At 39.3% G+C, this 25,965-nt stretch overlaps 1 protein-coding gene across 2 annotated transcripts in view; it reads left to right on the top strand.

The window, feature by feature from the left end:
• Positions 1–1,117: 1,117 nt before the first annotated feature.
• The window catches only part of LOC132096092 (SLAM family member 5-like), a 34,399-nt gene continuing 9,551 nt past the window's right edge, over positions 1,118–25,965 (top strand). Inside the window, exons 1-6 of one of the 2 annotated variants that reach the window (XM_059501240.1) lie at positions 1,150–1,351; positions 2,070–2,378; positions 2,595–2,855; positions 2,998–3,114; positions 3,557–3,606; positions 4,426–5,192. In XM_059501240.1, coding sequence (XP_059357223.1) covers positions 1,297–1,351; positions 2,070–2,378; positions 2,595–2,855; positions 2,998–3,114; positions 3,557–3,606; positions 4,426–4,599 — 966 coding nt within the window. In that variant the 5' untranslated portion in view covers positions 1,150–1,296 and the 3' untranslated portion in view covers positions 4,600–5,192. Of the gene's footprint in view, positions 1,352–2,069; positions 2,379–2,594; positions 2,856–2,997; positions 3,115–3,556; positions 3,607–4,425; positions 5,193–25,965 lie in introns of those variants that run through there. The other variant, XM_059501239.1, reaches the window with a different exon arrangement.

Here is a 25,965-nt window from a genome sequence, read left to right as displayed (position 1 = left end):
TCATTTTTAACTCAAATGTTATATTTTGGTCTGTTTTTCACACAAAGCAAAAGAATGACTTACAGTCGTCTACCAGATGGAAATATTACAGTATATGTAAGAATACTGTATATGTCCCTGTTTTTATCTGCATTAAAGATTAATTTTTATGGGATTCTATTAGTTATAATTAGTTAACTACATTATTTAACATTAACTAATATAAAAAAAACGTCTAAAGGATAATCAAATTGCTGGTCTCCACTGACTTCCATTGTATTTGTATTTTCCATATTATGGAAGTCAGAGGGGATCAGCAGTTTTGAAAGTATCTTTTTCGTGTTCATCAGAAGAAGAGAAAAAAACTCATATAGGTTTGGAACAACTTGAGGGTGAGTAAATGATGACCGTTTTCACTTTTTGGGTGAACTATCCATTGAAGTGTGCAGATTCTTACATACTGTATATTGCCATAATATCAATTGCGTAGTTTCCAGAATAGTTTTTGTTTCCATCTACAGTAAATCAAATGTTATGAGGATATTCCCATTTATGATCAATTTTTGCTTTTTTAGTGAAATAGTTAATTCACGGCCTTCTGCAGAGTAGGAATAGTAAGTGTTTTTGCTGTCTCAACTTACTCCATACTGCTCATGTTTCTATCACAGACCAAGCGTATGGAGTTACATTTGGTTCAATAAAAATGAACAAAACCTTTTAAAATTGAACGTAACTTTTTCAGAAACTATGAAAAATATTATTTAAATATTTAATATTTAAATATTATTTACATACTTAGTAATACAAATCACCGCCCCGCCCCACGAGAAGTTTGTGTCAAAACACCAAACGAAAAACTGTGGACCGTGAGCGAAATCTGAGCCAATGCATTCAGAATCCACGATTAGCGAAAACAAATCTTTGAAAAACGTTAACAAAGAATGAAGCATTTTTGAAGAGCCTGTAACATTTGTGCAACTGTGTTAATTTTTTTCATTTTCATTGTATTTTTCTTCTTTTGTAATAGCATAGTTTCTGAAAAAGTTATGTTCAGTTGTATAAAGTTATGTTCATTTTTATTGAACCAAATGTAATTCCATACAAGCTGAGCTAAAACTATTTCTTGAGACTCCTAACCGTTTCCAAACAAATGTGCAGTTTTCTCAGTTTCCTCTTTTTGGCTTACATGCATCTTGACGTCAGTTACAGAATTTGCTGCTGTATGTAGTTTCAGGAATTCTGTTTCTTTGAGTGAACTTCAGTATCTACAAGGAAGTCATTGCAACAGCAGTGATTTAAAGTTTTAAATTCGTTACAATGGCATTAAATCACATACTCAGATTCCTTCTTTTTCTTCTATCCTTCAAAACAGGTAAAACATTAATTAAAATATGTAATATATAATATGTACAGTATGGTAGCAGAAACGTATCAAAACAACCATATATTATTTACTTTCGTAATGCAGTCTGCAATAAATCTGCTATAAAAAATGACTACCTTTCTAATCTTTTTGTATTCTATCTATTTTCTTTTTATTTATTATACAATTATAAAAAAGACCTCTAACACTAGCTTGCTATATTTTTTTCTATTCTATCTGTTTACTTTTTATTTATTATATTATTTAAAAGTCCATGCTACGTGTACTGTGTTTAAGCTAACTGATACTTGTTATAGAACTTAAATATCATTGCTCTTTTGTTGTTTTTGATTGCTTCCATTGTCCTCATTTGTTAGTCGCTTTGGAATAAAGCGTCTGCTAAATGACTAAATGTAAATGTAATTTAAATTTAATAACAAAAAAAATGTGAAACAAACAGAGTACAAGGTCTAAGTTTGAAGCAGAATCTCTCCTACCTATTTTTTATATGTGTAAGCAGAGACAAAGCTCCAGATATGGGCATTATTGCTGTATTACATTTTTAATATGCTATTCTATCGTTGTAAAATGTGTGTATGCATGTAGTATTTTTATACATTAAAATACTACATACCTGCATACAAACTTTTCACAAAGAGTGAACAGCATAAAACTCCTGTAGTACCGGTACACATTTTGAAAAATGGGCTTCTTTCTCTCTCCTCAGGGTTCGGTGCTGAGATCTCTGTGTTTGTTCAGACAGGAACTTCTGTTCACCTGGATATACAGACACAACAACTACCAGAGTTTGATCTTTTAGCCTGGATGAATAATAAATCAGAGGGTATAGTTAGATATATCAGTGATACCAAAAGAGTAACACCTCATGATTCCTACAAGGACAGAGTGGTTTTCAATGATGTAACCTTCTCTCTGACTCTGAAGAACATGCAGAAGAACGACAGTGGACTCTACAGAGCAAGAATAAGTGGATCAATAAACATAGATTTGGTCTCATACAGAGTATCTGTTATAGGTGAGTCTCATTTCTTTGTGTGATTATATGTTTTCCTGCATAAAAGATAATTCATAAGTGCAGTTTATGAACAGTTTAACAGTTTTACATATGTGCACATTAAGACCAGCTTTTGGCACATTGTCTTTAATTCAGCATCTGCTACTGCAAAAAAACATTAATAATTTGTGTTGTGCTTAGATGCGATTGGGATCTTGGTTTAAATGTGTGTTTCAGACTCTTTGGAGGCTCCTGTCCTGACTGTGAACTCAAACTGGTCCAGCAGTGACTCCTGTACTGTGAACTTCACATGCAGAGCTCATGAGCTCATGATTAACTCCAGCTATCAGAACAACAGATGCTCTCCACAGGAAGTGACATCACAGATCAACACTCTCATCCTGGACTGCAGTGAGGAATCCATCATCTGTAACCATAGCAACCCTGTCAGCTGGAATGAAGACAAAATAAACATCAAAGAACTCTGCATTTATAAAGGTATCTGACCAAACACAGAGACACTCAATCATTCAGAGTGCAAATCAACATCTCTCAAAATATCTCACTTTGGTTGAATAAATTTAGTCTAACAAGCTCAACTAAACTGACAACTGTACTCTTATTGTGTCTTATTTTCCAGAGAATGAATTAAACAATGACCAGACTGTGTCTTCTCTCCTGTGGCCAGTTGTCTGTTCGGTGGCATTGTGCATTTTGATATGTCTTTTAGTCTTTCTGTACTTCAAGTATAAAAAAGGTATGTCCATGTTGCCTCATTCTCTATGAAAAAAATGATCTCTGTGTTCATCAGTTTAATAAATTAAGTACTTTACTGCTTTTGTAAAGAAATAAAAAAGAAAGATGAAAACAGATTTATTGTATTTTTTTCTCTCTTTTAGTAAATTTTAATACTGTAGAATATTGTCTTAATTTATGAAATGCTTTACACTACACCTGCTGTATTCAACTGAGAACACGAGGAAAGCCCTAGATGCAGAAGTTTCACAACATAATATTAAAAGAATTCAGTTTAGAGCAGTTTGGAATTAACAGCCAATATAAGATAAATAAACGAATATATATATATATATATATATATATATATATATATATATATATATATATATATATATATATATATATATATTATTTGATATGTCTTGATGCTGATATGTTGCTGTACATTGTAAATCTCACAGGTGCTCAGGAGGAGGTAGTAGAAGGTAATACAGTCTATGCTCAAGTCGAGGTAAGCTTCAAACTACTGTTCATCACTAAGCTCGCAGACACCATGTGTTCTCATGCAGTGTAGTTCTTATTAATCATGTTCAATATAATTCATAATAATATGGGAGGATATAACATGTACATCTATTTCTGTAATGATTGGTTATTTGTATGTATTAATGTTTTGGTTTCAGTAACACAAAGCTTCCATAAATCAGCGATTCCCAAACTGTTCAAACGTATATCTTCATGTTATCTTTAACAGTATATCAAACATAAACACATCATTTAAATAAAAGGACATACTTTTCTCAGTATGATGAACTACTTGTTAATCTAAAGAAAGATTTTTTTTCACTTCAAAAAACCTTTGGCACAATGCACAGGTTGTGTCAATGTTAAAGGATGAAACTATAGACACCTAAAAAGTGTTGTAGATATTTAGATTTTTTTTTTTTTAGATTTGTTATGTCCCAGGACATACAGTATTATTATATATTTGTTGTGCGTTACATCTGTGGATGAAACTGTTGATCTACCTGGGTAACTGTGCAGTGTTTTTGTACTTTTGTTTTCTTGCTTGATTCAAGTGTTCTTTCTCAATTAAAAAGGAACGGCAAGTTACACACTCAATTATGCATGAAAAACAACATTTATTTATTTTTTGTAAAATGTACTCCAATAATCTATATTTACAACTATATTTACAACTATATATATATATATATATATATATATATATATATATATATATATTTATACATATTTTATTTTAATTAATTCATTAATTTTTTTTCTCAGTAAGGGATTAAAAAAACACTTCCTTGATGCATTTCATTAGGCTGAAGACCAGACACGAGAGAAAACGGGAAATGATCGACCCATCACAGTCTACTGGACATTAGGACAACACAAAAAACCTACAATCCCCCCTGAAACAGACCATACTGTTTATTCAGAGGTGTACAAACAACCAAATGAGAAACTATTCGCCATTTCAGCCGATGACACTTAAAATGAAACTGGCTATGTGTCATGGGGAAGTTGTTATGAGACTTGATCTCAAAATGGCTTCCTTTGTCACATGCCGCATGTTTTATATTTCTTGTGGTTTACTTTACTGCTTTTCTTTACAGTGACTTTTAAATTGTATTTTGCCCCATTCTGTTCTTGTTTCCTGTCATGTTTGTAGTTTTCTTTGCAGTAGTTTTGATCATGTTACAGACTCTTAATATTCTCTGTCATAGCTTTAAATGGTTAAAAAAGGGTATGCAGTTCTACTTTTCAGTAAGTTGTTGTCTTCTCTAGCATTGGTTTAATATATTCATTTCAAACTTCCACAACCAAGCTGTCTTAATATTTTTGTGTGTATTTTGAACTTTTTTGTGTGAATTCTGAAATTGATATTGTTTCACAGAACATATACCATCTAAAGAAATAAAAGTGAGCAATATTAATGGAAGTGAAAAAGATTGTGACAACTAACCCCGGTCGGCTCCACATGAAAATGAGCAAACACTGTAGGTATAATAATGACCTCACCTCTCGTATTATATTTAGGAAGTAGACATTTGAATTCAAACATATCCAGAATAAACATGACTTATACGTCAAGTATTACTTGTAGATTTGCCAAATTACAAGTCCTTTCAGTGCATTTTGACTGAAAACCACTAGATGGCGACATTTAATCTTATTTCCGACCATATGTTTCTCGTCCATTTATTTATTTATTTATTTAAAATCGTGTTTCAATTATGCTTTTGTTGATTCTTGGCTTAGTCTTGGAGATATCTTTACCTGAGAAAACTGATGAAGCTGAGAGACCCATACATCACGCAGACAATAATACATTTATACACAAATTAAGAATCAATTCCCACAAAGTAAGAATTTGTTCCCTTGTTTTTGAAACTAATTTCCTTCATTTTAGATAATCTTGGCCACAGATTAAGAATTTGTACGCACTAATTTGTTCCCTGGCTTTTATAATGCTAATTTGTTCCCTTGTTTTGATTTAATTAAAACAAGGGAACAAATAAATGTAATATGACCAGTCATAAATCATGACTTAATGTACAAACTGAAAGAGGTTTAACATCTTTTGTTGGACCAGTGTCAGGAACTGAAATCAGGAAGTCAGATATCTGTAAGCAGCCATGTTTTAGACAACAGTGCAAACCAATGCCCAAAATAGCATCATAGCACCTCACTGATATGTCTGCCATTTCACAGCAGCTATCAGACTGTCATCTAATGGGTCCAACTGTTTTGTGAAATGCGAAAATATTTAGGCTTGAATGAACACTAAAGCTCTCACACACTGTAAAAAATCTAATAAGCTATTTACTTAAAAAATAAGGTAACAATATTACACATAATATTTTTGAGTAGTTTTTCAAGATGGATTTTTTAATGTAATCTGCCTGAATAAATAATTTGAAATCTCCTAAATTAATGAATCTATGACACAGTGAATTTAATATAAAAAGGGAAATGTGCTCAAAATGTTTATTCTCATAAGTCTGTGATTTTGACTGAGGTCTGTTTGTATTTTGTTATTTTATGCATTTACAAGACTGTATACAGCCAAACAGCTCAAGTAGGAAAATACTTGAGAAATACTGGAAAGTGCTGCACTAGCACTAGCAAAGCTACTGCTCAATAACCAAGGCTTAATGCCTTAGGAGTAGTATCCATAACCACAAGCTCTACTCTTCTGCACAGTGGTAACGATTGCACTGTGAAATGGTAACTTCAATGTAACAGAAACTCTTACAAATGTCAAACATAACTGAACATTAAACATTAATAGATGCTTCCCTTCACTCAAAAACAATTTCTTTAATGAAATCCAGACATTATTTTTAATTATCACTTTAATTTTTTTTATGAAAATTACAAGAGCCATGATTCATTTTTTACAGTGCAGTTATGATTTTTCATTTGAACTGGCACTAAAGCTAAGGGGAAATTATATAGAGATTCATCCGTGTTTATGAAGCTGAAGTCACATATTTAACTTCCTCCATTGTTACATGGACAGAATCATTCTCTTTGAAATTTAATTTTTAATTCTTAATGTTTAGTTTACTCAATCTGTGTATTTGACCTTAAATGTTTTACAACCCGAATTCCGGAAAAGTTGGGACGTTTTTTAAATTTTAATAAAATGAAAACTAAAAGACTTTCAAATCACATGAGCCAATATTTTATTCACAATAGAACATAGATAACATAGCAAATGTTTAAACTGAGAAAGTTTACAATTTTATGCACAAAATGAGCTCATTTCAATTTTGATTTCTGCTACAGGTCTCAAAATAGTTGGGACGGGGCATGTTTACCATGGTGTAGCATCTCCTTTTCTTTTCAAAACAGTTTGAAGACGTCTGGGCATTGAGGCTATGAGTTGCTGGAGTTTTGCTGTTGGAATTTGGTCCCATTCTTGCCTTATATAGATTTCCAGCTGCTGAAGAGTTCGTGGTCGTCTTTGATGTATTTTTCGTTTAATGATGCGCCAAATGTTCTCTATAGGTGAAAGATCTGGACTGCAGGCAGGCCAGGTTAGCACCCGGACTCTTCTACGACGAAGCCATGCTGTTGTTATAGCTGCAGTATGTGGTTTTGCATTGTCCCGCTGAAATAAACAAGGCCTTCCCTGAAATAGACGTTGTTTGGAGGGAAGCATATGTTGCTCTAAAACCTTTATATACCTTTCAGCATTCACAGAGCCTTCCAAAACATGCAAGCTACCCATACCGTATGCACTTATGCACCCCCATACCATCAGAGATGCTGGCTTTTGAACTGAACGCTGATAACATGCTGGAAGGTCTCCCTCCTCTTTAGCCCGGAGGACACGGCGTCCGTGATTTCCAACAAGAATGTCAAATTTGGACTCGTCTGACCATAAAACACTATTCCACTTTGAAATAGTCCATTTTAAATGAGCCTTGGCCCACAGGACACGACGGCGCTTCTGGACCATGTTCACATATGGCTTCCTTTTTGCATGATAGAGCTTTAGTTGGCATCTGCTGATGGCACGGCGGATTGTGTTTACCGACAGTGGTTTCTGAAAGTATTCCTGGGCCCATTTAGTAATGTCATTGACACAATCATGCCGATGAGTGATGCAGTGTCGTCTGAGAGCCCGAAGACCACGGGCATCCAATAAAGGTCTCCGGCCTTGTCCCTTACGCACAGAGATTTCTCCAGTTTCTCTGAATCTTTTGATGATGTTATGCACTGTAGATGATGAGATTTGCAAAGCCTTTGCAATTTGACGTTGAGGAACATTGTTTTTAAAGTTTTCCACAATTTTTTTATGCAGTCTTTCACAGATTGGAGAGCCTCTGCCCATCTTTACTTCTGAGAGACTCTGCTTCTCTAAGACAAAGCTTTTATAGCTAATCATGTTACAGACCTGATATCAATTAACTTAATTAATCACTAGATGTTCTCCCAGCTGAATCTTTTCAAAACTGCTTGCTTTTTTAGCCATTTGTTGCCCCCGTGCCAACTTTTTTTGAGACCTGTAGCAGGCATTACATTTTAAATGAGCTAATTAAGTGGATAAAAGTGTAAAATATCTCAGTTTAAACATTTGCTACGTTATCTATGTTCTATTGTGAATAAAATATTGGCTCATGTGATTTGAAATTCCTTTAGTTTTCATTTTATTAAAATTTAAAAAACGTCCCAACTTTTCCGGAATTCGGGTTGTAATACATGTGTGTTTCAGATGAAGTAGAAGCTCCTGTCCTGACTGTAAACTCAAACTGGTCCATCATAAACCCTGTATCTTTACATGTAATGGAAGTAACATTACCATCAGCGTCATAGAAGCAGCTGTTCTCAAGAAGACCACAACATCATCTGATCACTACACTCTAAGACTGATCTGCAGTGGTGACTCCATCATGTGTAGCTACAGCAACCCAGTGAAAGTGCAGTGGATAAGACACATGCCTTTGATGTGAGAGACCCAGGTTCGAATCCACTGTGAGACACCATGTGTCCCTGAGCAAGACACTTAACCCCTAGATGCTCCAGAGGCGTGCAACCTCTGAAATATATAGCAATTGTAAGTAAGCTTTGGATAAAAGCGTCAGTTATGTATGTATGTATGTATGTAATGTAATGTAATGAACACTGCACTGTTAATCTAAGTACATACTGTATCTGCTCTGAGCTGTAAATACACTCACAGATGAGGAAACAGAAAATGATTAAGAGAAAGTAAGTAAACACTGAACTGAGGGAAAGCTGATGATCTATACATACTGCCAGTGTGAGAAGCATCTCTTTTGCCTGTTGATAAAGTTTGCTGTTAGATGTCTGTTTCTGTTTCTACAAGAAATAAGTTGATTCTGAGAATCTAAGAGGCTTTTTTTTGCTCTCCTGAATTTTTCTAAACTCATAACATTCTAAATCAATATTCAAATTATTAATATTATATTAAGGTGTGCATTCTACAATAACATCTAATTGTGTAGTTACAGCCCATCAAGCAACATTAGATCACCACCTTCAGGCTGACTTACACTGAGACACTAGATCTCTGCCTCATCTAAATTTATGACCAGGACCTGCAGAACTTTCAACACTATCTCACGACCAAATTCATACTTATTTTACTAGGTGGCTAATTCGTACAAATTTGTACCACCTCACTCGTACGATTTTATACGATTTGTCTAAACCCCAGTGTCGGTTAGGTTTGGGGGGGGTTAGGTGTAGGTCAATCTTACCAATTCATATGAATTGTGCAACTCATAAAATACCTACGATTTGGCAAAAATCTTATGAATTTGTATGAGTGTGGTAGTACGAATTCGTACGAATAAGCCACCTCGTAAAATATGTACGAATTTCCATGAGATCGGGTTGGAACTTTCCACTCCCCTCAGCGTGTTTATGGGATTATGGTCTGACACTGTTTTGCCCGGTTTGGTCCATTTGGCCCTTGTCTTAAGTGCATTCAATGCATTATATAACAGAAAATCAAAGTGCCATTTATTTAAAAGAAAGATAGCACTTCCACACTTTTAATTATATTTTAGGGGACTGAATGAAGTGATAAAATGTATACAGTACATTTAATGCAGGTAAGCTGCCAAATGCATCTGCCAAATGCATTAATGTAAATATACTGTTCAAAATATAAAACAAAATGCTGTGGCACATGTGCTTGTGAAAACCTTAGCGGATGTGACGGCAGCTGACCGACACCCAGCCACCAAAACAACCACTAATTAAAAGTTGAAAAAAAGCCCCTAAAAGTGAAGTAAGTTCTGAGAAAAGATTGATCATCTTTAGTTGTAGATGAGATGTGGTCTGACACTGTGTATTTTGTGAGGTTTAAGTGCTGGTATATGGTGATAACATACCACGTGCTTAGTTTAGAGAGTAGTTTCTGTTTTCATCTAAATAAGGTTATAAGGATATTCCCATTCCTCATCCTTCATTCATTCTGATCAACGTTTGTTTCTTTAGTGAAGTGGTAAACTCACACACACTGCTCAACTCAACCGACTGAGCACCGGAAAGTTTGGTTCTGTTTTTTCAATGCTTATGTTTCCGCCACAGACTGAGCTAGCTAAATTTGATTCTTGTGACATCTCACTGTTTCCAAGCAACAGAGGTTCCTCTTTGTAGCCCTTTGTCATTTGTGGTTCTGTATGTGCCTTGATATTAGTGTCAAAATGTGCAGTGTGTAAAAAGTGACAGAAAGTGTATTTTGCTGAATTCAGAAGTGGATTATTCCTGTGCTTTTGCTGTGAGAAAGGAAGGATGTGGTGTTAAGTTGAAGTGTGAAGTTGTTGTTTGCAAAACTGTCTTTCTTTAAAAGTTGTGTAAAAGTTGAACACTTTTCGATTGATGTGGTATAGTACATGTAAAAACCTGCACATTAATAATGATATAGAGAGATGATTACTGAAATGTGTTTCTTCTCTTGTTACACTTGAGTTCCCATTATTTTGTATTTTATGTTTATTGCTCTTGTTTTATTTCTGATTAAAAGTTAGAAACTCTGAGGCTCAGCAGGAACTTGTTTTTTTTTTTTCCCATCAGTGTGACACTGAACTTCCGTATCTACTAGGAAGCCAATGTGGTGGCAGTCATTTTGAGTTTTGTTTCTTTTTAAGTTTTTAATCTTTTTAATTTAGGAGAATGTCAGTGAATCACCTACTTTTATTAATTATTTTTCTTCTGACCTCTGAAACAGGTAAAAAAAATAATAATAATGTGTTTTTTATACAAATGATTGATTATTTATGGTTATTGTGACAGTGTGGAAAGCCAAAAACATGGTTCAGATTTCACTGAGCATTTACTGGAGTACTCTCTATACTACTTTACACTATAATTTATTCTACTCTCAGTTTTTGATGATTATCAGTTTTTAATTTGTAAAAATGTTCTGAAAGAAACATACTCATACACACTCCTTTAAGTTATTTTGAAATTGTTAATTTTTTAAGTTACTAAAACATTGGTTTAAACCCTTTATAAAAGTGCCAGTGCTAATATCTGTTAGTAATTTTGTTAGAGTATGGAGATGAACTTTTCCTAATGTGACAGTAGTTTTTCATAGCTTTTATTTTCACCTCCGTTGCAAGCAGAATAATAAATGTCATCATTATTCATAGCTGTGGTGAGTTTTGTGTAAGTGCGTGACAGTCATAATCAAACTTTTTGGCAGTTCTGATCACAAAACTCACCATTAACGTAATATCATAAAGCATGTATTTACAGCATAGCTGTTTACTGAGACATATCGTGGTGTATCTTGTAAATAGAAAATGTGAAAAGAGTCTGATCATAAGTAATACAACATTAACTTATATTATCATAATCCTTTATAATCGGTAGAACCATTTTATTTTAACAGCTAATTTTACAACTTACCATATGTCGGTGGATTGTAGTTTCCAATAAACGGACATCTGATATGATCTGAAATTGACCTTAGGTGATCAGCTTTATAAAGCTAACAATAGAGCGGACCAAAACACAGTCAACAATGGACTAAAGATTATTGTTTAAACTAAAAGAGGCAATTACCTGAATTACTGTAATTTGTGTTTGTGCTCCTTATTGGACAAAATGCAAACATGATCCAGATGTTTTTTGTGCTGCATCTGAGGGTGTTTAACTACATCCAAATAATTATAGAATAGAACAGATTTATTTTAGAAACTTGTTTATTTAAAGTTCTATGACATTAAAATGTGTATTTGAAAATGTAAAAAAAATGTATTCTTTACATTTTGAGTACTGTCAAAACTTTTGACATTTGACTGCTTGTTATTTGATAAATGCATTAAAGCTGATGCATAGTGTATATAATTAAAAAAAATATCAGGCATTTTTCACAAATCAGGGTTATTTTATTATATTATTTTTTCTAAATATGACAACTGCATTAATATTAATATCAAAATCTCAAACATTAATATTCTTGATCATTCCTATTTTAGAAAAAAAATGTACAGTGGGTCTTGTGTGTTCAGTTCACCAGCTGCATTCAGAAAACAAGTCTTTCTCTCTCCTCAGGGTTCAGTGCTGAGATCTCTGTGTTTTTGAAGACAGGAGCTTCTGTTCACCTGGATATACAGACACAACAACTACCAAAGTTTGATCTTTTATTGTGGATGAATAATAAATCAGAGAGTATAGTTAGATATAACAGTGATTCCAAAAGATTAACACCTCATGATTCCTACAACGACAGAGTGGTTTTCAATGATGTAACCTTCTCTCTGACACTGAAGAACATGCAGAAGAATGACAGTGGACTCTACAGAGCAAGAATAAGTGGATGGATAAACGAAGATTTGGTCTCATACAGAGTAACTGTTATAGGCGAGTGTGATTTTGCTTTATTTGTTCAGCTCATAAGACTTAATTATGTTGATGTATTTACTCGCAGGTTCGCAGGTTTGCTTGCTCATTTTGTGTGTACTGCACTGATCTGATTGCCTGTCAGCACCAGCTGCGCTGACGAGCAATCAGATCAGTTGCAGGTGTGTCTCATTTATTAGCCCTATATGTAGAGCTGTGTCAGTCATGTGTCAGATTGTTTGGTTTGCTGTCTCTGTTCTGTCCAGTGTTCTGTCCAGTCCTGGTCCCGCTCTTGGTTTGTACCGAGATCCAGCTTATATGTCTGCTTGAACTGTGGTCTGCCTATGTTTTTTGAGGATGATCCCCGCACATCACATTTCTCGTCTGCCCTGCTTGGAGTCTACACTGCAGTTGTCGCATTTCCCAGGACCTGCTTGATGCCCAATTCTGTTAGTTCTACTGGCTTTTTTCATTAAACCTTAGGCCATCCTTAAAAATATTCTTGTTTGCTGTAACCCGACCGGGTTAGTCCGACCGACTTGCCAATTGTACATTTGTGTTAAGGCCGACCAATTTTTTTTTTTACTCTTCCAACAACTAATACAAAAGTAATAAAATAATATTCATTGTATTTAAGTATTGTAAATATATACATTTCCTAGGCCTACATACAAACGAAGGCTATCTTCTTTAATTAAAAAAAAAAAAAGTAAAGTCATCTGTTTACACTATTGGTTAACAGATGTCACACTATGGCCTGTGCATTCGCTTCGTCTCATACTCTCACTCACTGTCAGAGTCAATGGTTCGCGCTTGGTAATGATGGCTGCGGCTGCAGTAAACAAAATGTTTGCGGTCACTGTTCAAAGTCGGGTTCAGGCACCATAATACATCTAAAACAGCTCGACACCGCTTTAACTCGGCACGAAGTTCTAGAAAAACTGTGCCCAGATCTTTTCCCAACCCTTCTCCCGTCTAGTCTAAAACCGTGTCCGTGTCGACTGTCACTTTATGTTCGAAAATCTATTACACGAATCGATTGGACCAACCAACACAAGTTTCAAACACGAAAATAGGAAATTGATTTTAAGTCCAAGTTTTTTGTTATTTTTTGGAAGCGTGTCCAGTTTTGCGTCCACACCATAACTACAAATAATACTTCCCCGTCGGCATTTCAACGTTGAAACAACGTCAGTTCCCTTTCGAGAGTACTCTCGTACTGCGTAAGCTAGCTTACGCTATGGGAAAAAGTCCCCTTTTCTCGAGAATATGAAGCCAAAAATTATCCTTAATTTTTAAATAATGTAAAACGCAGTGCTGCAGCACAGCAGACCCAAGCGAAGCGGCTCGCGCGCTTATTGGCTGTGCTGCGGCAACTGCAGCAACCTACGGTGAGGCGGCGGAGAGTAACGAACCAATGGGGGCGCTTCGCGCCCATTGGACGTCAGAGCGCGCCAAAATAGGCGTGGCTGGAACTATATAAGCCACCGCTTCACCATAGGGATCAGATTTCATCTCCTTCAGCGATCTCACCTGCACTTCGCTGTCTTCTCCGGAGAAGCCTCTACACGCCGTCGAAAAGCCTCTCAGCGGGATAGCACTGCAACGCAGATCTGAGGACGCCGGCTCGTGCTTCATCTCGACGCCGCCTTCAGCACTCGCTTCCTGCTGCGCCATCCGGCGTGACTATATCCTTTTCAAAGCTAGTGTGTTTGCCACTGCATCACACTTTTTTCCTCCAGAATTCGAGGCGTTGTTTCAAATGCCTCGGGCCTGCGCTTCCTGCCGAGGCCCTCTGCCCAGCGAGGACCGCCACATCATCTGTGTCTCCTGCCTGGGCCACGAGCATGCTGAGAGCGCACTCTTCAAGGGCGGCTGCCCTGAGTGCGACGACATGGCTATATCGACCCTGCGGGCTCGATTAGCTCAAACCAGCCACGATGCTCAACCCGCTCCGCCTCTTCTCTCTCAAGTGCCGCGTAAGAAACGCCGCGATCAGAGAATGCCTGAGCATACTGCTACACGCGAGCTCACGCCGGAACACTCCCCGCGTGCCTCGCCCGCTCTCTCTCCTTCGCCTGTCCTCTTCGTGGACGAGCAGCGCCAGTCCCTGCTCACCAGCGCCCCCTTCTCCTTCGGAGCGCCTGAGGCGGAAGAGGACAGACACAACAGCCTTTCTCTCGCCGCGTCCAGTAGTGAGGAATGGTCGGGCTCCATTGCGGACCCCCCCCCCTCTACAGCACCCAGCTGCACCGGACAACGCGCCGATATCGACGCGGAGCTTACTCGCGTGCTTACAAGGGCTGTCAGCGACCTTCAGCTCGACTGGTCTCCTCCAGACGAGCCCGCTAAAAGCAGGCTGGATGAATGGTTCCTGCAGGGGCGCCCTTCGGCCCCTCCGCAAAGAAACGCCCCCTTCTTCCCGGAAGTTCACAATGAACTCACGAAGTCGTGGAAAGCCCCATTCTCCGCACGCTTGAAGACTTCTGTCTCGTCAGCGCTCTCCTCTGTCGACGGCGCCCGAGACCACGGTTACGAGAGCCTCCCCCCTCTCGAGGAGGCTATTGCTGCACACCTCTGCCCGCCCTCAGCCGCTGGATGGCGGTCGAAGCCTGTGCATCCATCCAAGCCGTGCCGCACCACCTCAGCTCTCGCTGGCCGAGCTTACACCTCCGCTGGTCAAGCTGCTTCGGCTCTACACACCATGGCTGTGCTGCAGGTTTTTCAGGCCAGACTTCTCCGTAACCTGGACGAGTCTGCCCCAGATACCTATGACTTTAAAGATCTCCGCAGCGCTACTGATCTAGCCCTGCGTGCGACAAAGACCACAGCACAAGCGATCGGCCGAAGCATGGCAAGCCTCGCTGTTTTAGAGCGACACCTCTGGCTCACGCTCACGGAGATGAAAGACGCCGACAAATCCGCCTTTCTCGACTCTCCTATCTCGCCTTCCGGCCTCTTTGGCCAGTCAGTTAAGGGTTTCGCTGAACGCTTCACTGAGGCTCAGAAAACGTCACAGGCAATGAGACACTTCCTGCCGAAACGCTCTAGCTCTGCTGCGGGACGCCGTAGAAATGCGCCGCCCCCTCAGACCTCGAAGCCATCGCAGCCAGACTTACAGTCTCGCCCAGCGACCAAAACCCAGCACCGCTCTCGCTCTACGAGCCGCAAACCGCCAGAGAGACGGGGACCTCGGCCCAGGATTGTGCTGAACCCCGAGCCTCCGAAGCCCTCCTGACCTTCGGGCTGAAAAGACCGTGGTTAAGTCCCGCAGCGGCCGCAGCAACCCTACAGATAAGCGCTGTCACCACAGTGTCACAAGCACAGCATACTCGAGCTACTGGTCCCCTCATAACAGGCGGCCAGTGCCCGAAGCACATTCAACCCATAGCCGCACGAGCCGCTGCATGGCAGGCCATCCCCGGCATATCAAATTGGGTTTTGAATATAATAAAACGAGGTTACTCGCTCCAGTTCGCTCGCAGACCGCCGCGCTTTCGCGCCGTGGTCGAAACGAAAGTGAAAAGCGAAATGACACACGTCCTTCGCGCCGAACTGATAAACCTTCTTGCAAAAGGGGCGATAGAAACTGTCCCCCCTGTGCAGCGCGAGTCAGGCTTTTACAGCCGCTACTTCCTCGTACCAAAAAAGGATGGCGGTCTCAGACCCATCCTAGATCTCAGACGTTTGAACAAAGCGCTTATGACGCGATCGTTCAAAATGTTAACTACCAAACAAATACTCGCGCAAATTCGCCCGAGGGATTGGTTTTTCTCAGTGGATCTGAAAGACGCTTACTTTCACATTCAAATAGCACCCCATCACAGGCCATTCTTGAGATTCGCCTTCGAGGGGCAGACTTATCAGTACATGGTTCTTCCATTCGGCCTCTCCGTAGCGCCCCGTACGTTTACACGGTGCATGGATGCCGCTCTCGCACCCCTGAGAATGCGGGGAGTGCGAGTATTGAACTACCTCGACGACTGGCTAGTTTTAGCCCATTCCGAGGAACTACTGACGACCCACAGATCCTGGATCCTCAGCCATTTAGAATGCCTGGGTCTCACGATCAACGCTGTCAAGAGCGCTCTGTCTCCCAGCCAGAGGATTTCCTTTTTGGGGATAGACATAGACTCTGTGACATGTACAGCGCGTCTGACGTCACAGCGCGCTCTCACTATTCAGCATTTAGCCGTGTCGTTCAAAGCCGGGTCTCTTTACCCGCTCAAACGATTTCAGGAAATGCTAGGTCTGATGGCATCAGCCTCTGCGGTTCTCAAACTGGGCCTGCTGCGCATGCGCCCACTACAGCGCTGGCTGAGAGACCGTGTTCCAGCGCGCGCCTGGATTTCCGGCCGCGCGCGCATCAGGGTGACCCACGGCTGCATCACAGCTCTGGCCCCTTGGAAAATAGCCAACTGGTATCAGTTAGGCGTAAGCACGGGCGCTGTCTCGAAATGGAAAGTAGTCTCGACAGATGCATCCAACCTCGGTTGGGGCGCCCTGTACGAGGGCAGGTCTGCCTCCGGCCTCTGGTCGAGCCCGGAGCGACTGTTACACATAAACTGTCTGGAGATGATAGCGGTCGAACTATCCCTGAAAGCTTTCCTCCCATTTTTAAAGGGCCACCACGTTCTGGTCAGATCAGACAGCATGTCAGTGGTGGCCTACATAAATCGCCAGGGTGGTGTCAGGTCAGAAACCTTGCACACCCTGACCGAGCGTCTTCTGACATGGGCACATTACAATCTGCGCTCGCTAAAGGCAGCGCATGTACCTGGCATCCTGAACCGGGGCCCGGACATGCTTTCCAGGGCGAATGTTCCCCCTGGGGAGTGGTCTCTTCACCCACAGACGGTTCAGTTGATGTGGAGCATCTTCGGCAGGGCAGAGGTCGACCTCTTCGCCTCAGAAGACAACGCTCATTGCCCAATATATTTTTCAAAGAGCAGGGACGCGCTGGCCCTCGATTGGCCCAGACGCCCGCTTTATGCCTTCCCACCGGTCGCGATGCTACCGCAGGTCATCGATCGGGTCAGGAAGAGCAGATGTGCTATGCTGCTAGTAGCCCCACTCTGGACGACCCAACCTTGGTTCTGGCATCCCCACCCCGAACTTTGGGCCCTTCATGTATGGCCCCTCAACGGGTACCCGGGAACCTCCCTGAGGGAGTGTTAAAGACCATTACGGAAGCCAGAGCGCCCTCAACCAGGCGCCTATACGCGCAGAAATGGTCAGTGTTCTCCACCTGGTGCGGGACACGGAACCTAGACCCTCACTTATGTGACGTGACGGAGATACTCTCCTTCCTACAGGAGCGTTTAGATGCGGGCAGATCCCCGTCTACGCTCAAAGTGTATGTGGCAGCCATTGCAGCTTCTCATGCTCCGGTGGCCGGCCTATCACTGGGAAAAGACGAACTGGTCATTCGTTTCCTTAAGGGAGCTCGTCGAACCCTCCCCGACCCCCTTCAATCCCTTCCTGGGACCTGTCTACGGTCCTAGAGGCCTTAAAGGGCCCCCCTTTTGAACCGCTTCAGTCTGTCGATATGAAGCTTCTTTCGTTCAAAACCGCTTTTCTACTGGCTCTGGCCTCAGTCAAGCGAGTGGGGGATTTACATGCGCTATCTGTAAGCGCTGACTGTCTCGAGTTTGGGCCTAATGACTCCAGAGTCATTCTCAGACCAAGACACGGCTATGTCCCCAAGGTGCTCTCAACACCGTTCAGAGCGCAGGTCATCTCGCTGTCAGCCCTTTCCTCGCAAAGCGACGAAAGCAACGCGAGCTTCATCTGCCCCGTCAGGGCTCTTAAAACCTATATTGCGTGCTCCGCCTTATTCAGGAGGTCGGACCAGCTCTTCATATGCTTTGGTGGGCGCACCCGAGGTCTCGCCACCACGAAGCAAAGCCTATCGCGATGGATAGTAGACACTATCTCGCTGGCTTACAAATCTAAGGGCCTTCACTGCCCGTTCGGCATCAGAGCCCATTCCACCCGAGGTATGGCCTCGTCATGGGCGTGGTCCTGCGGGATACCACTGGATGATATCTGTGCGGCGGCAGGCTGGGCCTCTCCGTCCACATTTATTAGATTCTATAATCTGCAAGTCCCTGCCCTGCAGGCCAGGGTACTTTCTATATAGACGTGCTAAGCCTTATCACGTCCCCCTTTTTTCGTTCCCTATATAAAGCTCACTAAGGTTGGCTGTTGGGACTGGGATTTCTCCTGCTATAAAGCCCCGAGCTCTCGCCTCGGGCTGTGACAGGTCGAAGTTCCCGAGCACGCACGGCGTTTTACATTGTGTTCCCATAGCGTAAGCTAGCTTACGTAGTACGAGAGTACTCTCGAAAGGGAACGTACTCGGTTACTAACGTAACCTCGGTTCCCTGAGATGAGGGAACGAGTACTGCGTAACCTGCCGTGCTATGTGCTCGGACCGGGTGATCGCTTCAGTCGATTTAAAACCTGATCCCTATGGTGAAGCGGTGGCTTATATAGTTCCAGCCACGCCTATTTTGGCGCGCTCTGACGTCCAATGGGCGCGAAGCGCCCCCATTGGTTCGTTACTCTCCGCCGCCTCACCATAGGTTGCTGCAGTTGCCGCAGCACAGCCAATAAGCGCGCGAGCCGCTTCGCTTGGGTCTGCTGTGCTGCAGCACTGCGTTTTACATTATTTAAAAATTAAGGATAATTTTTGGCTTCATATTCTCGAGAAAAGGGGACCTTTTCCCATAGCGTAAGCTAGCTTACGCAGTACTCGTTCCCTCATCTCAGGGAACCGAGGTTACGTTAGTAACCGAGTACGTTACCAGGGTTGAATCAACGTTGAATTACCTTTTGAGGTTGATTCTCCGTTGAAATCGCGACGTTGATTTAACGAATTATGTGCCCAGCTACATCTGATTCAAATATTATTCTAATTAACAGTGAGCGGTGGTTTCAGACATTACAGTGCTGCACTCGCACTGACTCTTATTCTGTCTGTAAGAATGAAAAGACCGAGCTGAAGGTGGAGCGATTCGACCAATCAGATGAAAGCAGCGTTTCAGCTCCGCTCACAAGTGCGAATGAAATATTGAAGCCATAAACAGAAATGATCAAAACGTACACGGACCATCTGTCTTGTCCATGTTCTCTCACTTGAATCCTCTTCTTGAGATTTGAGTCTCTGACCTTCTGCAAGCCCCGCCTTGTTCACGCAGTGATTGACATGGCGCGAGGGGGCGGAGACATGATCGGCTCGGAATGCATTTTCAATGTGCACATTGAATTTTGCTACATTCATTGTGGGACATTGAATGAAAATGCAATCGTAAGTGTCTTGACTGTGAGTCTTAATGCATTTAAGAAAAATTGCTTTTAAATGATCATTTTGCCACAGTTTTTGCTTGAACATGTTATGCATATCTAATAATTTCTGTAATACATTTTCATTTTAATTTTCAACTTATAAAGCGTTACAATTAGTATTCATTTTACATATTAAAACTGGTGTATGAAATAGCAAATGAAAATTATGTAATTTAATTTTCATTTTGCACCAAATGTTGCACAAATGTATTGGAAAATGTAAATACGGAAATGCATTGTCATTTTACATATTGCATTGTCATTTTGCATATTACATCCCAAATTGAATATTGCTACCCATATGCTTCCATACGAACCGATTCATTTACATTTATTCATTTAGCAGACGCTTTTATCCAAAGCGACTTACAGATGAGGACAGTAGAAGCAATCAAAAACAACAAAAAGAGCAATGATATATAAGTGCTATAACAAGTCTCAGTTAGGTTAACACATGTAGATTCATTGTCCAGTTTCCTGAATGACAGCCAGATTAATCAATAATGATCAAAGTAATAAAACAAAACTACCAATAGGAGTTATTTTAGTGTGATAAAGCAGTGAAATGTATTTAGTTTTATTGTTGTTAATGATGATAATATTTAACATATACCTTTAGATTTTATGATAGGTATCATGACTAAAATATTTTAAAATGCTATTAAAATAATGAAAATCTTAAATAATTTAATATAAATAATTTAAAATTTTAACTTTTTCAACCATTTAGCATTAAACATTTTTAACGTTGTTTCATTAAAACAACTGACCTTATTTCAACCATATTTTAACGTTGAAAGTTGGTCATGTGCTGGAAGTTTTTCAACTGTTCATCTTTAAACGTTATTTCAACGTTGAAACCACAACTGACCTTATTTCAACCATATTTCAACGTTGAAAGTTGGTCATGTGCTTTCGGCTTTAAACGTTGAATCAACGTTGTTTCAAAGTTGAAACCACAACTGACCTTATTTCAACCATATTTCAACGTTGAAGGTCGGTCATGTGCCGGCTGGGTCTGCACAATGTTTCTTTCTTTACAACAGAAATTTGAATTCTGCCGGTATTCAGACAGTCTCATGCATACAGATACAGATTCGGGATAGAATCGCCTAGGGCTGTCAAAATAGCTGAAAAACTAAATTCGAATTTTTTTAAATGCATAATATCAGTTAGGGTGAAGAAAAGCTTTTTGCTTCTCTTCTGAGGCCTCAAGATAGCGCATAGAGCAAAATATTACTGCACGGTTATTCAAAGCATTAGAATACATGACTGTGGAAAAAACAACATAAAATTTAAAATAATAATTATTATACTTATTATTATTAAGTTGCTTAAAGAACTATAAACAAAACAGCGTCATGTAGCATGCATTGTTAAATAAATAAAAGGGCGGAAAAACCAGTCACACAGAATACTTTTTTTTCATTTAAAAACATGAGATGCAGTGGAATGGGGAACAAAAACCCAACATAAGGTCTCGAGATATTTTTAGAAAATTAAATTAAATAGATTAATTTTACATGTCTTTCTAAACATGCGGCTCTCTTGTGCGAGGCGCGAGTCCAATGGTGTCCCTCTAGATAGAAATGCGCGAAATATGCGTTCTCTATGAACGGCTTGGTTTCAGTTTTGATGTAAACAAGATCTTCTCCACATTGATGGTCTCCTTTTTTTTTTTTTAGTGGCTTCAACTGGATAGGCTAACATAACCTTATAATGCAATGCCACATACATCGTCATCGCATCTCGTACGCCACTGATAAAGATCAAGTATACTTCGGCTGTCCTCACGCTGTCTGCATTATGTCCTTTTCATCATCCTTTTCAGCATTTTTTGAGACCGCGCGGACGGTGCGTGTACACAAGGTGAAAGATGAGACAGCAGCTACTGCGTGTCGAGCTCGTCCGCCTTTGAAAGTAGTGTAGACATGGCTGTGCGCGTGTCGAGATGGAATAGAACACGGACTGTGAAGTACCGGGGCTCATAAGGCAGCTTCCTTGATGCACACCTAAAACTCGAATGCTTTTGCATTCTCTCATTTGTAGGTTGCATTGATACCTAGCGGTGGATGCAAGTAAAACAGTACCTCATTTTTTTCTTCTCACCTGAAATTCATGCAATAAACATGTTTTTGACAAAGATTTTAATTTGTTTATGGTCTATATAGCCTGCAACAAAATGAGGTTTGCAATTATGCGGCCGAAGGCACGGGTTGAAGACCCAGTCAGTGACGTCACGATATGCAAATCTGTTTAAATTCATACCTACGTCACCACCATCACCAAAATTTCCTTTTTTTTTACATTGAAACTTGAAAAAAAAATATATAGATTAAAAAATATATATATAATTTTTTTTTAAATTACTGTTACTGCAAACCAAAATATTTTAAAGGATGGCCCTATTACTAACTACTAGATTCTGTTGTATGATGCCTGACAGTTATATAGTACAAGTGGTGAAATTAATCAAATTTTCCAATCATGCTTTACACACAGATTATGTAAATAAATTAAACGTGGTAAAATAAAGTTTTGGTATTAGTCTAGCCCCTATCAGATTAAAATCAAAAGCACTGCTGATCAATCAAACACCAAGACTACAGGCAACTTCTTAATGCACAAACAAATGAAAACAAACAGAAACTCTGAATAGATTTAAGTTTGAGGATGTTTTTTTTTAAACAGTTGATCAACTAATCTGATGTATCTTTGTGGAATATATATATATATATATTAGTGTTCCTGTAGCTCAATTGGTAGAGCATTGCGTTAGCAGCACAAGGCTGTGGGTTCAATTCCCACAGAGCACGTTAGGTAAAAAAAATGTTAGCCTGAATGCACTGTAAATTGCTTTGGCTTAAAGCTAATTGCATAAATTTATTTATTTTTATTTATTTATATTTTCTGCCAGATGCTGTGGAGGCTCCTGTCCTGATTGTGAACTCAATCTGGTCCAGCAGTGACTCCTGTACTGTGAACTTCACATGCAGAGCTCATGAGCTCACGATTAACTCCAGCTATCAGAACAACAGATGCTCTCCACAGGAAGTGACATCACAGATCAACACTCTCATCCTGGACTGCAGTGAGGAATCCATCATCTGTAACCATAGCAACCCTGTCAGCTGGAATGAATACAAAATAAACATAAAAAAACTCTGCTTTTATAAAGGTATCTGACCAAACACATAGAGACAATCATTCAAAGTACAAATCAACATCTCTCAAAATCAAAGAACTAGTTTTGGTTTAATAAATCTAGTCTAACAAGCTCAACAAACTGACAACTGTACTCTTAATGATATGCGTCTTATTTTCCAGGGAATGAATTAATCATTGACCAGATTAAGTCATCTGTCCTGTGGTCAGTTGTTGGTTCGGTGGCATTGTGCACTTTGATATGTCTTTTAGTCTTTCTGTACTTCAAGTGTAAAAAAGGTATGTCCATGTTGCCTCATTCTATATGAAAAAAAAACTGATCTATGTGTTCAACAGTTTGATCAATTAACTACTTTACTGTTTTTGTAAAATAATTCAAAAGAATGAAGGTGCTATTTCTTCGGTTTTAGTCAATTGTAACACTGTAGAATACGGTGTTCTTCCACTTTTAATAATTATTGTCTCTACCAAAAATCCTCTAGATCAGATCATTTAAAAATCCTTAGTACCAACCAGTTATTATCCAACAATAAAATATCTTTAAGAACACTATTCATCTTAAAATACTACAGAGCCCCTAAAAGGTCATTGTGAAAAAATTTGGGATGGGAGGAAAAACATTTTTTTTTTTTTTTGCGTTCTGTCGCAAAACTTTTTCATTCCTTCGCAAAGATATTTGCGTTCCCTCGCAAAGATATTTGCGTTCCCTCGCAAAACTTTTGCGTTCTCTCGTGAAGATATTTGTGTTCTCTCGCAAAATTATTTGCGTTTCCTCGCACAAATTTTGATGGTGGCCGAGAGAGCTCAATACGCTGCAACTTAAGAAAACAGATGCAAATTGAAAAAACATCAGCAAGTGAAGAAAACATCTTCATCAGTTTGACAACACAAGTGTTCAAGGGCGTAGATTTGGTTTGAACATTGGGGGGGTTGAACGTTGTATGCTGCCCGTTATTTTTTTTTTTTCAAAAAAAATTTTTTTTATGTGTATTGTTATTGGATAATTTCTTTCTTTCTATCGATCTATCTATCTATCGATCTATCTATCTATCTATCTATCTATCTATCTATCTATCTATCTATCTATCTATCTATCTATCTGGCAACATGCTTTAACTGATTACAAATTCAACATACAAATATGAAAGAGACAACATTTAGACATTTATTTTAAGATTTTTACATTCCACCTTAATGCATTTTAATTTTTAAAACATTAAACACATCTTTAAAACATTAAAGGCATTAATGTATAGCCTAATTTTACAAAGCTGCTGTTTTTCTATACTGTTTCCTATTTTATTTTATTGATTAATCAATGGCATCTTCTTTACCTGATCACCTGCTCCTCCTCTCCCTCTGCTGACTTTTCTACCCTGCAGCTATATTTACCTCGAATCTGTTATAAAAACATGTTAAGAGATTATAAACTTCATAACGTTATGAAATTTGTGTATAATCATCATTCATAAAATTCTAACAGTAGAGATTATCAAAAGAAAGAAATTAAGTATTGAAACCGCCAGTAGGCGCCAGTGTTTCACTGTTTTAATGAGTTAGCCACTTCTATCGTTCATTCATCCAATTCGTTCAAAAGTCAGATTAATTTAGTAAGAAAATAAACACCGATGGGAATACTTTTGTCGTTGATAATTATAGACACTATTGAAAAATATATTAGCAAAACAGGCAGCTGCTTTGGTAACTTATAGTTAGTTATAGCTAAATACATTGCAATGGAGTGGTGTGAACTAACTATTACACAATATTCTTATACCTCATTCTCAGTACATGCTTTATTTATTTATTTATTTATTTTTGCATCCCTCTCTGACCAGCAGTTAAATATAGTCCGCTGTGCAGCGCTTCTCTTCATTTTTGGCGCTAACATTAACCGTGTGCTCTCCCATTCAAACTCCTTCCAAACTCCTCCCATTCCACTCGCTTATTTTGGTGAAAGTGCGACTCATTGGTTGGGCGTTACCAATCGGTTCAATGGAGGGGGAGTATTTTTTGTCTGATTTATTATGACATACTCATATTTGATTAGGAGCAAAATTATTTTTACAAAATAAATGAATTCTATTTTTTCATATTATATTTTTCATTTGATCTACTGTGATTTTAATGTTGAAATATTGGCGGGGGTTGTAACTGATGGATTTGAATATTGGGGGGGTTACCCCCCCCCCCCCCATCCCCCCCATAAACTACGCCCCTGCAAGTGTTGCAAATCATCACAACACGTGCGTATAATGAAACGCGCTGCAAATCATCACAACACATGCATATAGCGAAACAGTTTAATACAGAAGTCTGCCTTTTTATACCACTGTCTTATAATAATTAGTTCATTAATAAAGCGTTTTCTTTCTAGGGATAGCCTACGCTTTAAGTGCAGTTTACCGGGTTACGTTCATATTCTTGGCTATTCTGCTTGTCTGTATGCTTTATTGAATTTAGTCATCCGTGCACTGTGTCGCAGGAAGGAGGCAGGAACCGGGAAATATTCAAACAACACTTTAATAATACAATATACCTAAAAGAGCATGACAGCCCCTTCTCGTGGACGACTGTCACACACAAACAGAACCAAAACCCAAAATAAAGCCTGGTCCTCTCTCGTCCAGCACTGTCATCAGTCCGATCCCTCCGAGAAGGCAAATGTTTTGCGAGAGAACGCAAATATCTTTGCGAGAGAACACAAATATCTTTGGAAGAGAACGCAAAAGTTTTCCGAGGGAACGCAAAAGTTTTGCGAGAGAACGCAAAAAAAATATTTTTACAGATTAGACCTTACTTTTGTAAGGAATAATTGACGACGGCCAATTAATTATTATAAAAAATAACGCACACCTGAGATGGTGAAGCACACCTCAGGTGTGCATTATTTTTATAATAATTTAACCGCCCAGAGTCAATTATTCAGCTTATACTACGGTTACCACACCTCAAGACATCGATCCGATGATTTATTTAAAGGGATTTGTCTGTTTTTTGTACTTAAATCGCT

Source organism: Carassius carassius, chromosome 20 (genome assembly GCF_963082965.1).
Source record: "Carassius carassius chromosome 20, fCarCar2.1, whole genome shotgun sequence".
Taxonomy (NCBI): Eukaryota; Metazoa; Chordata; class Actinopteri; order Cypriniformes; family Cyprinidae; genus Carassius; species Carassius carassius.
Note: the sequence above shows the minus strand (reverse complement) of the source record. Positions and strands in the feature narration are given on the sequence as shown.